This window comes from Sinohyriopsis cumingii, chromosome 12, assembly GCF_028554795.1.
Source record: "Sinohyriopsis cumingii isolate HCF-2022 chromosome 12, ASM2855479v2, whole genome shotgun sequence".
In the NCBI taxonomy this organism is placed as follows: domain Eukaryota; kingdom Metazoa; phylum Mollusca; class Bivalvia; order Unionida; family Unionidae; genus Sinohyriopsis; species Sinohyriopsis cumingii.
In genome coordinates this window covers 93,023,043-93,040,350 of record NC_142972.1, presented here as the reverse complement: position 1 = coordinate 93,040,350, position 17,308 = coordinate 93,023,043, and the positions used below count along the sequence as shown (strand labels likewise).

At 33.9% G+C, this 17,308-nt stretch overlaps 1 protein-coding gene across 2 annotated transcripts; it reads right to left on the bottom strand.

Annotated features, from left to right (window-relative positions):
* Window positions 1–1,575: 1,575 nt before the first annotated feature.
* LOC149786992 (uncharacterized) lies at window positions 1,576–16,824 on the bottom strand. Of its 2 annotated transcripts, XR_016425243.1 has the most exons (7): window positions 16,707–16,824; window positions 14,479–14,628; window positions 13,591–13,787; window positions 12,695–12,809; window positions 5,285–5,364; window positions 3,142–3,225; window positions 1,576–2,053 (listed from the first exon to the last, which is right to left on the bottom strand). XR_016425243.1 is itself a non-coding variant. In XM_089978315.1 (6 exons), exons 1-6 carry the CDS (start codon window positions 16,798–16,800, stop codon window positions 2,030–2,032), a joined length of 660 nt encoding a protein of 219 aa, XP_089834441.1. In that variant the 5' UTR covers window positions 16,801–16,824; the 3' UTR covers window positions 1,576–2,029. The 2 variants fall into 2 exon arrangements, 1 of the variants encoding a protein (XP_089834441.1); XM_089978315.1 differs by lacking the exon at window positions 3,142–3,225.
* Between the last annotated feature and the right edge of the window lie 484 nt (window positions 16,825–17,308).

The following is a 17,308-nucleotide window of genomic DNA, read 5'->3' as shown; positions in this document are numbered from 1 at the left end:
ATATGTTGGTCCACATGCCCCGGTTCCTAGTCATTTGAACATTATTATGCTTCTAAGCTAACAAACATTGTTAAAACTTTACATCTAAAATAAAATCTTTTGTCAAATGGAAGTCATGTGTAACAAATCACCATACTCTCTTGCAAGGTATATATCAGAGATGGAGGACTGTGCACTTCATTGTTGATGACACGTATGGCCAAAAGACATATTCCATGATACTATTGAAACAATACACATGTTAAGAATATCATATGTTAGATTATGGCTTTTTATTGGCAGCCATTATTTTGGAAAACATTAACTGGGAAATGATAGATAGAGTTTAACTGCAAGAATAACAGAAATAAGGAGATAAATTGTAAATGAAAGGATTAAACCAGAGGGAAAATGGTGTGGGAACGCACTGTTTCAACATCACAATAATAGACTATCAAACACTCGCTTTCATTCTCAGCTAAAAGTAAATCGAAAATACAATTTACCGAATCTTCAAACTTCATTCAGTAAGAGCGGGGTACAATATTACCAAAGATTGATAGCAACATGATAGTGCTTATTTTCATTAAAATGTGGGATAGCTGTACATGAAGACATCTAGGAAGTCGGACATGACTTTAAGAGTTTGATCGCAGAGCTGATTAGTATATAAGAGTTGGGATTTTATGGAACACCAACACATGCATTCCTGGCCGGCTTACACTCTCTGTCTAGCTCTTCAAAACCCCTAAAAGCTCTACAAATTTCGGTGTTGGTGCATTTTGAGAGTGTCCACGTGGTATGGCCTTGCGCAAGAAACTTGACGTTTCTTTGCATACGAAACATAAACGAAATCAAATTTAAAAAGTGACAATAACCCATTGTTCAGTTGTTTATCTAGTTCGTCTTTTCTTTAGATCAGTGAACTTAATACACTAGACAATTATTTAGCGCATCAAGAGAGATTGTGATTTTGGATGACCAAATCAGGTGAGAAGAGGGTGGGGTTTGCTGTTTAATGCGTGATTGCATTGGGAATATTTGTCAGTAAAAATACCTTTCTCTAATGAAGATGTTGGCTTTTCAGTGTATATTTCCTTTATTAAACAACATTATTGACCACCAAGAGATCTTTATAATACATCGCTGCAATATTATGTATTCCAGCAAAAACATTGTATTACATATGTTCTTTTTTTAAACTATTCGAGTGCTACTTTTGATACACAATAAAGCAAGATCCTTTTTTTGTCAAACCTAGTCATATTTGTTTTGTATAACTATAACCGTCAACACTGAGCTCAAGTTTTTAACATTGTTCTGTTTGTGAAACATTCCTGCTAGATAGGTAATAGTTAAAAATCTGCTCATCTTTGATCAAACCTCTGAGTGCCCATGTTGGGAACTTTAATTTCACCATAAACCTTGAAAACTAACTTCTTAATGAACTGTGTCTATGAAACAGAGCTTTTCATGCACTAAGTACTCCATTCGCTTGGTTCCCTTGCTATCCTTGATTGCGTTCTGAATAAATAAGATAACCAGATGACTGAGGGTTGAAACTTTAATTATGTTACATAATTATATTTGCAAAAGAGTTTAATTGGTTAATTAACATGACACAAGACAATTACCAATAGATCTAACACATTCATGAATTAAATCCGTCTTCAACTTTTCAAATAATGTTACCCCATTATTTTATTTGAAGTAATTACGTTGATAAGAGAAAGCGTGTCTGCTGTAATTATTATGCTTTAATTATTTTACATAATTATATTTGCAACAGAGTTTAATTGGTTAATTAACCTAACACAAGACAATGACCAATACATCTATCACAGGCATGATTTGAATCCAATTCAACTTTTCAAATAATGTTATTTCATTTTTTCACTTGACATAATTACGTTGATAAGAGAAAGCAGGTCTGCGTTTGACTGATTGAAACGATACAACTAACACTTCTGAAAGTTCTTGAGTAGGACACGGCTGGCACTTGATTTTCGTCTCACTCATGGATATTGCTGTGATGGTAGACTGACACGTTTTATGTTAGCCAGCACTGCCTACACTGAAACCAAATTAAAATATACAACTAAAGTACAAATTTCAATTGAGAAAACGTATTCAACTTATCTAATTGGTATTTATTTCTTGAAGTGTTGACAGCAGCAGGCATTTTTGTCATTGCCATTGATCAAATATTGTTGCATGCAGTATGTTGTGAATTGTTTTAGAAAATAAAAATAAACATATGACATTAAAAGCTGTTAGTTGCAATAATTGTGGGACAGATTTATGGGCATTAATTTTGGGTCAGATTTCTGGGCAATAACCAATGTTTTCAAGCCATATAGTAAAGTTTCATTCAGCAATTATGCTCCCGAATTTCTTCGTGTTAATCTAATAGCGGCCAATCTCTTAAATTCTCTAGTGACAAACGGAACCACGCCTGACCCTGTTGTATTAGTGGGTTTGAGATCTGTCTAGGTGCAAGTTATCAAAAGAGAGGGATATAATTGATATTGTTGTGTTGTTCTCTTACTTGTACAGAAAATAATATGCGAATCTATGCAACCTAATTATCGCTGATATAGAGAGAAGGATTGATCTTGGAGTAATTAATATTCCGCAATATTATAAATCATTTTAAGAAAAAATCTTAATTCATTTTAACCTGGGATATTTAATGCACCTCTACGGTTAATCCATGGGTTATAATTGATGTCTTTTAAAAGGTGCTCCATGTCTGACTGTTCATTTATTATGAATAACGACGTTCTCCAAAACAAAATTTAGCTTCTTTTTATAATGCTAATGTGTGGCACAATTTTGTTAAAAAGCTTATAATGGCTATTGCTTTATAATGCTGTCGAAGATCAAATTAAATCATGTCTCTACTATGGGCATACTATTTAATTTGCCAAGGCAAGAAAGATTGGTGGGATTATATTTAAAGGATTTAAAATTAACTATCTCGCTCTGATTTGTAGAAGGTACCTTAAATATACAACACTTTAAAAAGGTTAAAACAAATAATGTAAATTTGACATAAAGACAATTGATTCTTCAATTGGTATCAGATCGCCAATCACGGTCTCAGTCTTTCTATATGTAGCCTTTAATCATTGGCTATTCAAATGTTAATGAGAAATCTACCTTGAGTTGCGATGGTGATTTGTAGCTCTCCAACCCTCAACCTCTCTACCGCGAAGCTTCAACAAGATGAGATCAACGGCTTCACTGAGAAGTGTGGAGAATGAAAAAGTTGTGTGAGTCGCATTGTGAACGTTTGGATATATATATATATATATATATATATATATATATATATATATATATATATATATATATATATATATATATATATATATATATATATATATTCTATGTTTACTCAAGGATTGCTTACAAAAATCGTTATTATAGCTAATTTCTGATACGTTAACATTATGACCCATACAAATATTATTCAAACTAATGCCATATATGTTGAAATCGTCAGAAAATTATGAATGTATATATTTATTTTAACAAGAACTAATACATAATCTACCTCTATGTTGGATGCCATTGCACTTATTTCAAACTACATGTCGATTTAAAACCCATTTAGCTATAACAGAAAGCTCTTGTTTCCAAGGTTTCTTATAAGTGATGGCAACGTTAAACATTGCTAAATGAGGTAATTTTATAAATCAACCAAAATGTAATTATGTTAAGTACAATTCCAACGGCAACTGCGTAGCATTTTGCTATTATTATTTTAATGTCAGATGAATGACAACAATGCACATCAGCTTTGAAAGGAAGAAAGATAAAATGTAACGGCTTTCACAATTTACAATTTTCTATCGAATCCAGCTATTCGTTCCGCATCTATACCAACATTACCTGTCAAACTTTTGTAATATTTAAATAACAAAATTATAAAAGTCAGATTGTAAACCCAGTAAATCACATACATATTTGACAAAAACAATGTGAAGTATTTCCTAACACAATGAAATTATCCATGTGTTCAATTAACGTGAAGCAGAGCCATTATGGTTAAATTTGGTTTATTCATTCTGTAAGTGTTTTCTTGACAATGTTATAAGTAGGACATTTCTTCGTTTGCTTTGGCAACCTTCCAAATCTATTCAACATATTCATATTTGTCGGTGGAGATAAACCACTATATCAACGACCTCATGCCAAACTAACAGTCTACCTCATTTAATCCATGTCATCTTACAGTTACAACAAAAAAATGAATACGCCTTTTCATTGCCCTACATGTTCTCTATAAATTTGATCTAAGATCAATAAAGGAAAACTGTCCAAAGCCCATATGTCACAGTGACTGATTTTGATTCATAGTTAGTGTGCTTATTGTAATTGTAAGTCATCCACACGGTTTTATCTCCAAGTCTATGATGAGGACCTAATGGTATTGTGCAGAATACATTGTTCTTCATTTAGTCTAAGAAACGTTTAATGTTGACATTTTAGGCTCCAAAATGAACATGATTGTCACCACTACACGTGCCAGCTGTTTTTATTTCAGTCCCATTCACCTATCAATTTCACTTTTGTCCACCGAAATTGATATGTCTTCCTTCCACCTCCAATGCAAACGGATTTGATTCGCTTTTGCTACAAATACTGATATGCACGGGAAACACAAAATTTGGTAAAAGCTGAAGGCGAAGAACTGAAATTACTGTTTACAAACACAATAGAGAAAAGAGGATAGCTGGATCGATAAATGTTCAGACTGGCACCATATCATATGCTTCACTTTTGGCAGACTTGTAATGATTAATGGAGCTTGTAGTTTTGTTCATGGTGTGTAGTACTCTCCAAAATGAATATTACCATCAAGATGTATGACATTGTATGTACAACACTGTCGAGAGAAATTGTTCTGAATACAAAATCCCAGGAGTGTGATCAGACGGTATCATAATTTGACTTTGCCTCGAGTGATTTTTTACTATTCAGCATGGATGCAGTTGTCATGTCTCATCCTTGTATTTATGCCCATGCAACCATGTCGAAGAAACGCGAATATATGCAACAAGTATCGGACATACTTAAATATGTTAAAATCACTTTTTCTACCAGCCAATACAGTAAATTCAATGTAGTTTCTTGTTAGATTTACAATCAATGTGACTTCTGTTCTTTACACCTCTTTACATACATATTACGTTAAAAGCATATGTTTGGCCCTTGCTAGCAAACGTATGACCTACCTTATTATAAGGTTGCCTGCATATTCTTAAACACATTCAAGTAGTAAATGTAAAACACTTACCATTTTCCCATCAGGGTGGATCTCATTAAAACCCGCAGCATAGTCAAAAATCTGTTTAATGATATCCGTTGGCACCAGCGCTATTTATAAACAAAATGTAATGTACCAATATTTCTTACCGAACAAATATCATTCATGTAAATAGATTCATGTTGTGCATCAAAAACGTTTATTTCCTTATTGCTGACATATATGTCTAAGTCAAAAAGATTATAAACCTTGTGAAAATATATTTATAACATTTATACAAGTTCAACAAATGCGCTTGTTCAGTACAATGGTCCTTGTCGAGCTATTTTTACTAAAATCCGTCAGTAGTCTGTGACTGATAATACCTTTGAGAAATAGAATATCATTTCTATGCGTCAAGTGTTGATTATATTTTTTCTTCACAACTGTGCTGATAGGTTTCTTGCTATATTGGAATCGAGTAAAATCAATTTTAAAAAAAAAACAATCAATAGTGCCTTATAAACATTTCATAAATATCTGCATGTTAAACACTTTTTGTTTAATTTCAGAAAGGAAAGTAATGAATTACTAGCCCGAAAATAAGAAAGGGCATAAAAATACAGAAAATAATCATCCAATCATATTATTGTTAGGAATTATTTATGCTATCTCCAGATTCCAGCCCATCCATAGACTTGAAAATGTTTGTGTATATATATATTGCATAGACATAGCCTGATAGGGAAATAACTCCTACAGATTACCTTACTTTACCCGGGTTTTCTGTATAACGGATATCACCAGTTTTCGCTTGAGCAGTCTGGGACACGATGCTCGCATTGCGGGTGAAGGCTGGGAAGTGATTTACGGAAATGTGATTGGGTAAGTATTTTCCAGGAACATAACTGACTGTAATATTTCCTTTCTCTGTCAAATACATTATCCAATCACATTAACGTTAGAATAATATGTACGAGAAGTAGGAAATACCGAGTATCCAGAATCTTCCTAAAATAACCTTGTAGGGTAAATCTCTACAAACGATAGTTAATACACCCGAATATAAGCGTACATACATTTGCATGAAACTATACCGTGGACTTCCCAACTCGATACATAATTACAATGGAAGTGCTTTCTCGGGCAAATACAGCAAAAGTTGCTAAGTCCTACCTAAGCATTGCGTTGAATCAGGAGAGGCGTCGTCTGATTGTCAGCCTGACGAACGAGATTCAGCCCAGCGATTTGTGAAACATGTCAGGTAAATAGAAAAGGGAAAAATGTAGAAGGGATAGGCCAGACAATTGATTCCTTTACATCTTTAATTGAAATATTGCGATGGAAGGTATGACATTTAGAAATAGATCCTATTTAGCTGAACTCCTAATAGAATGTACCAGTTTGTGTGAGATATACTATGTTGACTGGATAACTCCTTTAGCCAGGCTGAAAACAGTTTAGGAATATGTATTGTGTACCTGGTTTTTATTGGATTAAAAGCCTCTGTTCTCCGAACTGGATGGATATTTCAGAAACATGCAAAGCATACCCGCACCTATAACCTTGCCTCGCTTGAAGTATTCAGCGATGAGTAAACGGAAGTCTCTTCATAGCGATGAAATCCGATAGAGCAATTAAACGACTGAACCATCGAAAGCGAAACCGCAGACAGAGCATGGTAATCCCATTTTCAATTACAACAGGAAGGATATCTTCCATAATAAATGTTTCAGATCACCGGTGTACAGAGGATCGAATCTAGAGTTGAGCCATGTCATGATATGAAAAACTTCGGGATCAAGCTTAGCGTGCTAAGCAACCTTGGTTAGCAAGTATGAGAATCATTGTTCTTGGATAAAGTCAAGACTCTCTGATGAATGAGTGTACACGAAATCAATGACCAATATCCTTTAACACCTATTGGTGCTAGTTTCTTACTTTAAAGGACAGAACGAAAGAAGTTAGTACGCTTGGAAATAGATGCTGATAGTGGTGTGATATTATTTTCAAGAAAACAGACACAAAACAACCATTTAGCGTCCTATAATTCTAAAGTACAGGATTGCCTATCTGATTAGATACTATCAAGAGTTAAAAGCTGGATGCTTTTCCAGTACAATGCCTGCAAGGATTTCAATTTTCCAGACAGGAGTGCAGTAGTATCGACAGCATTTGTTTCAGAAGATTTTTGGTCACAAGGATTTCCTTGAATATATTTGGTTTCGAGTAAAGCAGATTGGCGAACTATGATTTCTCCAATCGGAGAGGGTTATCAGGATTATTTATTTTTTGTTCCACTCATTTCCGCGATTAATTTATAAATTGGAAATGATTGAGAGGGTATGGTTTAGACTCAGCTTATATCCCATACAACTGAAAGGGCATGCATTCGTATCAGAGAATGGGGAGACAAAGTTGGGCAGGTTCTGATTCCACCTTGTCGCAAACAGGTATAAGATCAGTCGACCTCACTGGTTTTACACTCGATGGAAGATGGATGGAGAGATCATTATGTGTACAGTGGATGAGCCCTCTTTCAATAGATAATCGGCCTGCACACTGAGCGCATCCGGACTGAGTCGTACCTAAACGTTTTGTTTTAATATTGGGAACGCCAAGCAAGGTAATCCCTTACAAACACATATGCCTGTAATGACTTCATTCCCACTTTTTCTGAATGTAATGTGTCACCACTTAATTGTTCTACATAAAAAGGTTCATACGAAGTGTTCTCCCTTCTTGGATCTCTTGCCACTGGCCATCTCGATGCCCTGTAGCAAATGCCTCCACTCCAATTGACACGCTTTCATCGGGGCAGATTGTAACCAGTGGTTGCAGGTCTTCCAAAGTAATTCCCGGTAGGCCATTATCTGTTCTGCCAATGAACCAGGAAGTGTATGAGTCCTGATGAGATCTATATCTCCGACTCTAAAGGACACTTACTATCTGCATGACAGCTCCGGTAATCAAAGTAATTGCGCAGCCTGACTTGGATAATGAAAGTCGCGGGTTAGAGCTGGAGACGAGTAATATGGAAGACTTGTAAAAACGGCATTAGCTTGGCTCTCAGCATTAGGAGATCAATGTTAGGACTGGTCGGACTGGTGTGATAATATAAGGACTGGATGAGACATGAAGCTACGCGTTTGCGGGATGATGTCCCAGTGCTTGACCTAACCACAAATGCCACACTGCAGATATCGTAGCGATATTACTCAAAGCATTAAATGGAAGTTAAAACTCTAAATCACACACATACGCCATCTGCATAGGTGACAAGAAAGACGATACAGATTTATGCGATATGCTGCCGAATCGAAGTGGTCGAGGATCTTTTGGGGAAATGTTACCTCCGATGCTACGATAATGACGTCGATACATTTTGGGAGAAAGGTGGACAATGTATATATGGTGGAGGAACTCGAAAGAGTAATTAAGGAAAATATACTGATTTGCCTTTATCTACTATCCATTCTAAAGTTCAAATGAGACTGACGAGATCATGAATTTCGACAAACATAACCACATTTAAAAAGTATTTCTGTAGGATGTAGTCTAGGTACGCTGACATTACATGTGACAATGTTTTGCAGGACAGTTTGGTGACGAACACAATGTTTGGCAAAGAAAGCACACGGGCTGAAGCTGAGGCGGAAAAAATATAATGATCCCTTATAGGTGAGACGCAACTGCGATCAAGTCTGGTTTCTGATTTCCTCTAAACGTCCCTTAAGTAAAGTTGGGACCCTATAGGGAGTGAGAGATGCTACTTCTTGCAATGTGAGCGATGCAGAGTGCAAAGGAGTACCTCTTTATATTACATCTAGGATAGAGAAGGCCTTAGCACTGGAGTGACGGACCTCCCTATTAATGACTTTTGATGATGCAACTAACCGCATCACAAGTGTGATCGTTACCTGAACTCCCTGCCAAGCGGTACCACACGAAAGCGGCCAAATTCAAAAGAGAGGAAATAACATGCACAATCCGTTAAATTTTGACTGTGGCGTTGACCATATGTATATTCACGTTGTAATACACAACAAAACGACATAATTTACAACGGTAAAATCTTTGTCAATGCCTGACACAGCCGAGTCGTTATTAACTGTTATGTACCGGTAGCGAGAAAATGTTACCGGAAGTTGACTTGGCAAAACAAAACCTTGTTATTACCAGGAACGCTGATTGATTCTAATCAGCGACTATTTCCACAATCATCAAATACAGGGTTAAAGTTTTGAAGAACAGATATACGCATCTTCATCCTCACAATCCGAATCCTTGACTCTCTAAGATGTAATTGTAATGGAGGTTGGAGGATATTCCATAGAGGTTAGAATATGATGGAGGGTGTAAACAGACAATGTCGCAATCACTAGATTTGGATCAAACACTTGTTCTTATACATAAGCTATTGATTGTTTTAAGAACAGTGGATCATACGTTTTCTGTTAAAAAAAAGCACATCGAGACTCAAAGTTACTATATCTGCGAATATGCGAACGTATGAACAAGAACAGCTTCACTTTGTTATTATGTAGCTCCAATATGGCGTTACCTATGTAAAGACATGCATTATGAAGCGGTAACGAATTCACACATAATTCAACAATAAGAGGAACATACAAAGGTAATATGCACTACATTTAACTGACTTTCTGTACCACCAATAATGACTGTTGCGTGGACAACTAAATATATAAATCCTTGGATACTTTGAGTCCTGATTACAGTTTGCAGAGAAAGTTAAAACTGTTGATATCCGGGATAAGGGGAACCACCTAGCCTAGAAAGAGGAGGTAATCTGCAAGAGATACTAGTATAGACTAACACACATTTTGAATCTCTAGGACAGCTGTATTCAGCAGGTAGAAGAAGTAATACTTAATGATAGCGTGAGTGGTGATTGTATTTAATGGACAAATCTATTTCAGTTATTTTACTTACGCATGCATAAGTATATATTTATGTATGTATGTATGTATATATATATATATTGCAGGTTGTAGATCTTAGTCATGTTTCCCCACTAGTTGTTTTATGCTAGATTTATATTCATAATAAAAACGGCCCCGGAAATTGAACATATTGTTTAAGTATTATTTATGCATGTCCTAGGTATAATGGTTTTACATATACAGAGACAGACTCATCTATGTAATATCTATCCAACAAAAATATCCCATTAATTAACCTAGTATTATCTGTTATTTTACATGTAATTATGCGACTGTTTTAAAAGGTTCGGACTACAAGACTGTAGAACTATGTATACACAAATACGATATTTTGAAATGATAACTTTTAAACTTTTAAATAATTTCAGCAATTTTGGAGTTTAAGATGTATCATACAAACGAAGTATTAGATCTACTTTAATACTAAAACATGTAACAACAGATTTTTAATTATACATTTCTCATCACTATACATAAAAGAGACAGAAGTGCGCACAGCTTATTTCTTCCTAATAAATCGCAGCATGAAAACAGGAAATTTATATGGATATTTAACTTTCCGTTTGCTACTTTTGTTTAATATTAACCCACTACTAACTTTATAAATGTATCCTCTGAAACTCTGAAGGGCATATGTCAAGAAGTTCCTTATATAGCTTCCACAGACCTAACTGTCTGAAGGACCATATTCCTAGGTAGCTTCAAGTACAACACATACTCTGAAACACATTGCTGCACAAGCTAGCATTTCCCGTTTAAAAACGTTTGCTTGAAATCAATTATTTCAACGTTCGATGACAGAAGAATATTGTCAATCAATGAGTTATGGTCCTAATTCAATGATATCCTTATATATATTTTATTTGCATCATTTGCTGGCTTATCTTGAGGACTGTGTGTTACGTATATTTATACCTTGCAACTGACCTTGTCCAAAATCAAGTTCATTCCGTATCTGACTTGGGTTATTAATTTTCGAAAACAGTATAATATATTTTCCTGTAAGTGACGTCTAAAAATTAAAATCTTATTCATATAAACATGCTTCTCTTAGAGTCTGGACATTGTGATTCCCCTGTCGTGACAAACTGGTCTACCTGATATTTACCACATTATTTATTATAACTCCAGTAGCTATTTTAGTAGCAATCTGCCATCAGCATAAAAGGTAATTGCAAAGGCAGTTGGCCAAACAATCTGGGTTAGTTTGATGTCTTCTCATATTTCAAAAGCCTGTATAACTTTAACTGTAGCCATATTAAAATGCCAATCAGTATCTTGTAAGCAAAGTGGATGCCGTGAAGTTTTACATGCAATCTAATAATATTCTGCTGATTGTTCTTACAATACTTCATATAAGGACTATTCTTTTTTCTTTTTCAGCATCTTCAGTCATACTGTATAGACCGTATAATGTGTGCCAAATTGAGCGGCAAAGCAGTTTCGTTTAAATTTTGTACAATTCTATGGAAGATCTACTTAGGACAGGTAGCTAAAGTCCACTAGTCCCCCCAATGTAATTTATTATCATGTACAAAAATGTATCATACATTCTTTTTAGGATTATTCTGGTCAAATCATATCTGTATGGGTTTTTTTAAAGTCTTTAGCTATTTTCTTCTATTTTTAGCTAAGAGTAGACATATTTAATAATCAGCAACGTAAGTCAATATGCAAGATTGCTGACAAATACTACTGTAGTTTTTTGAGAAGTTATTTCAATGTTTTATATTGTCTTTAAAGCCGGGTAAATGGTGGAGTGATATCGTTTGTATTATGTTTAATATCTTTTTGTACGTCATATTTGTATGAAGATTTGTCTAATAATAGCAATGACAGACAAATTTGGACAATTTCTACTCCTCGTTTTGTGAGAAATCATATAAAGTAGTCTTTATTTTATTAACTGTGACAGCATTTAAAAGCCGATTGGTATTATTTGTACGAAATTAATCTATCCTTACGCCAGAGTAATATGCGCCATATCTGGTTGAAAATGGTTCATTGATTGTTAAGAATAAACTGAAATTGCTGGAAAGGCCACACAATGTCCCCGCTTGCTATCGGGTTAGCTTGCGGTTAATGAACTTTACAAATCATTCAAACATAACGTACTTATTTTTTAGTAATTCAGTATAAATCTTGCTAAAATGCACACATTTTTCATTGTGGAATATCATTTATGCAAACCGTTACTCACCATCTAGTACAAGAAACTTGGATAGAGAATTGTATAAGCCAGATGAAGTAAGTATCTAGAGAGTAAAATTTCGAACACGTGTGAGAATCAGCTGTCAAGAAAACGCACAAGTTTTCTAAACCAAGCCTATCTAACATATTCCAGATACAAGCCAAAGTTATACCTTGCACGTCTTTCGACAGCAGCAAAGCTTTTGACTTTTCTGATGTAATTTATGTCATGGTCCACAACTAAGTTTGCCAGATTTATTACCAAACACTTAAACATAAATTTGGATATGTGTTTATCCCTCCTCACCTGTTGCAGACTCCTTCTGTAGTTGCTGTCTAAAGTCGTACATATCAGCAAGGCTTTGTACTGCCAATGCTTGTTTGATGAGAGGAACCAGTTGCACTTTAACATTCTCAGGTAACTGGGCAGAACAAAGTATTGTGAGAAGGAATTAATAATGTATATAGAATATGCCTTTGAATGCTTTTGCATAGATACGAATATGCCCTATAATGTGTTTGCATTGTAAAAAGGGATGTATTTAAAAACTAAATTATGTTTTACAAAATATGCAGTCCTTTATTTAATTGAATATGAAATATTGTGCTGGAATTTATTCCCTGGCATTCTTACCAGTATTGTTTACACAAAATCCTATCTCATAATCATTTGTCACAGCTTGCACGGTTATTTTCCTTCATCCTTGATCTCAACGAGGTGCAATCGTACATGCGAAATTGTCACCAGACGACTATGGTGACTTTAGATGTCAATGATAGCTATTTACAAATAGTTTTCTTGTAATCGTAATATATTTAGCAGTCACAGACAGGTTATAACAGTATATCTTGTTTAATGAAATACATATTGTCAAGACATCATTTCGTTTGCAGTGGTGCTACACCGTACATTAATAATTGGAAGTTACATATTACAGAATGAATTGTAATAAAAGGCACACCAAGGTATAGTACAAATCATATATTTTAAAAATGAAAACCAAAAGTACATTTACATTCTCAAACTGTATATCAAGATAAGAAACGGATGTAAAATGAACTTATTCCGAATATATTTTAAACGTCTTACTGGATATACCAACAACATTAATATATCCAAAAAAGATCCATGAGTAAGTCATGTTTCGTAGGAATAAACAATGACGCAATTCATGAACAAACAGTAGCGAAATATCAACTTACATTCTTTAACTTAGGCATCCAAGAAGAGGTCTCCGGCTTGTAAACCTCCACCATACAACAAGAGTATATATGAATAAAATGACTCAGCATTTTATACCAATCTTTACAATAGTTACTAAATTTGGATTCTCTCTGTGCCATTCCAAAATCAATCAATCTGCAACTTAGCTTCCCATGCTGTACAATGATATTTCTTGCTGAAATAAAGATAGTTACTGTTTTTAAAATCAATGCCATGACTTGCTTTTGATATAAAATAAATATTATACAAACTATTTTCCCTTAATATTGTTGAGTATGTATTTAACGACCAATATGTTAATTCCAAATAGCATGCTCTAATTTCGGTCTTTATGTCTTAGCCAAATATTAATTTTACCACAATCATATCTTACTCTCCTGTCCCTATCCTCTGCTCTTGCAAAGATTGTATACCACATTATGTATCTGATAAAATAGTCTGCATATTTAAATTCTCATCAGATAGTTTCCAGTTTGCATTTGTATAATGAACAACAATACATAAGGTACAAAAAAATAACAAAGTTAGTCTTTAAGAATAGATGCAGTTTTTAAGTCTGTATCTCTTATTGTCTTAATTTTTCTCAGAATAAAAAAAATATATGGAATCACGTGTATAATCTCAAGAATGACATTGCATGTATTTTTATTCTCGGGTGTCAATTTGTACAATTTTTTTAGGATCGATTAAAACTTCTAAATTCTCGCATTTCATAAATCTGTTATAGGGTATAACGTAGTTGGTTTTATTCGTTGTATATATAGTTAATTGAAAATAGTAACGATAACTACTAAAATCTAGAGTTCTTTGATTATTTACGAAATTTAATTAGTTACAATAAAATATAACCTCTATATATAGCATACCACTTAGATCTTTGTGTACCCATCCTTCGTTATGAACTTTCAATATCATTTCAAACAAATCAGGGCCCATCTGCAAAGCAATCTGTCTAGAGCACTTTGAAAATTCTTTCTGCTCTTTTATGGTTTTAATAAATTCATGTAGTGTGATTCCTGAAAATAGAAATAATAGCATGTTATTTAAAGACTGTGGAACAGTTTAACTTATTTAAGAATTATGGACCCATTATAGTGAGTATTTGTATTTTATTTATTTCCTCTCATCCTAAAGCCAAATGCACATTCCTAAAATCAGTGAATATGCCATGAAAACGAAAAAGAAGAAACATAACTGTAGAATCAGCATAAATAAAAACTTCTGGCATAAGCAAACTTAAGTATAAAATATATATCATCAACTTTTCTTAAACTTTAACATCTTGGTAGAATATTTTCTTAGTTCTAACTTTCTTTGGGACTATATTGACCTACACTAATTTTAAAATCGTTCTTTTCTTACAGCTAAATTAACTGTAAACTAAATTTAGCAATTCGGTCATTATACAAAAAGATAATGGCATACACGAAGACAAAACGAGGCAAATAATAATAGCTTGTAATATTAAATATTATTTAACAAGAGAAAGGCTCAAATCTTCGATAACAAGTATCTCATTCCTTAAACACATGAAACATGAATTACACTAAGTCCTGAAAATACGTTTTGCATGCACAGCGGTTTCGATGCTCTCAAATTAGATCATGCAGTATTTCTGTGTTAACGCGCAAGTAAGCATTTTTCATCTAATATATACAATGCGCAAGAATAAATTGTAGATTTAAGGGTAGGTGAATGAAAGATATATTATGTGAAGCGATCCAATTTTATGCAAATCCATAATTTCCAGGATTTTTTTATTGACCTTCCTTTCTTTCTAAATACTTCAGATGATCATATTTGCCAATTATGGGTCAAATATAACGGGAAAGCATAGAAGGCAACTTATAGTGTTTGGAAAATGTATCATTAAGAAAAAACCTAAATGCTTTAAATGCATCGATATAAAGTCTTAGGAAATGTACAGCATGATGGTGACCATATTGGGTGCAAACCAGACTCCATGCTGGGGGAATCATTTAGTTCAAATAATGCATACCTAAATATTTTGTCTAATATCTTTTGAAATAATCACAAACTTGTTTCCATTTGATCATCAACACTGGAGATGATATTCGTGCTTCTTGAATATGTGCAAATCAAACTAGTCATTGATGATGTAAAATCTACTCCAAACGAATTTGGGAAATTGCGAAGAAATCAGATAGCTAACAGATACTTACTACATTAATTCTTCCGACTTAGAGTTTGGGATACTGGACGTCATTCCAGTGTACGCATATGGATGGAATTATTAATATAAGTAAAACTGATACATGTTGCATATCATATAGGCGATTCTGATGGTCACAAGAGGAAAATAGCCAATTTCATATTTATCATTGTTGGGTTTTTTAGACGAAAGGTATACGAATTTCAGTCATGTAATTACACTGTTTGTAGTTAGGAGTCTTAATAGTAAAGTTAATTTAATATATTTGGTGAAACTAAATAAACTAAATAAATAGTTTTAAATGCCGACGTTTGATTGTGCAATGGATCAAGGTGACATCTGAAACTGACTTGGATGAGGTAAAACAAATATGAAGATGGGAATGGATGTGGAGTGGGAGAGAGAATAGTAATTTTTAATTGTATCACTTTCATAGGCTATACAAATTTAAACAGAAATGCAAAATTCTTCATCATAACCTACGGTTGACTAGTTGATGAGGGTGAAAAACAAATAAAAGATATCTGCGTTAAATCCCCAAATCACATCCCACACACCTAAACAAAGATGTTACCAATTACCACCCTATATTAATGCATTTGTCATCAGATTAATACTGGAAATAATTTGGATGGAAATATATACGTCGGGTACTGATTCTATTTTGTAACTTACTATATACGCGCTAGAGAATGCATCCATACAATACTCGGCCAATAAAATACACATTATGACATACTTATTCACAGCAATTGATATTACCTTATTTTATCGTTATTTGTTATCTTTTCATTTCAGTACTTAATTTGTGTAAAGGTAAAAAGCCATGTGACATTCGCACATCGTGAATGTTATGCAAGATACTTAATCATTTAAGTGCATATTACATTAAAATCAACAATGGTTCCATGGCCAACTTACCAGTGACAAACTCCATGAATATATGGCGTTCAGTTTTAGTGGGCACGAACGCATAAAGCACTGGAGAGATCGCTCTGTCTTTCAGAGACTCCATGGCCTTCAACTCATCCTCTCTGAATTTCGAACTCATTATCTGAATTACAAATGATATTTTCAAAGATTATAATATACGCATAAGTAACGTATATGTGAAATGCATCAAATACGGGCCTACATGATGCATTAATACAAATATTTTAAGTGTATACAGTGAATTTGTATCCATAACATATATACATACATATAGATTTATAACAATGTTCTTCGGACTAGTAAAATGTCTTCTTTGGTTGTTTTGTCTAATGTGTTTTGTATTAATTTTTTTTTTGGGGGGGGTTGCTTCTTCTTTGTTTGGATTTAATTACATTAGGTCTAAAAGTGTGAAAGAATGGCAAGTAAAATTAATTCATGTTTTGTAATTCTTCTCTGCCAATTTATGATTGCTTTTTAATTTCCTGACGCTTGTGATTATTTTTGGTGAATATGTTTTCCTCCATTTAGTGATGAGAATAGTAGAATAAAGAAGCAATAAAAATCTTCAACATGAGCCATTACTCATTATT

Coding starts and splice junctions, on each gene's coding strand:
- LOC149786992 (XM_089978315.1), bottom strand. CDS start 16,800: ATGGAGTCTCTGAAAGACAGAGCGATCTCTCCAGTGCTTTATGCGTTC. Junction 12,810..13,590: donor GGATGCCTAAGTTAAAGAAT/GTAAGTTGATAT, acceptor TGTTCTGCCCAG/TTACCTGAGAATGTTAAAGT. Junction 2,054..5,284: donor TCCACCCTGATGGGAAAATG/GTAAGTGTTTTA, acceptor ATTTGGTTTCAG/TGTAGGCAGTGCTGGCTAAC.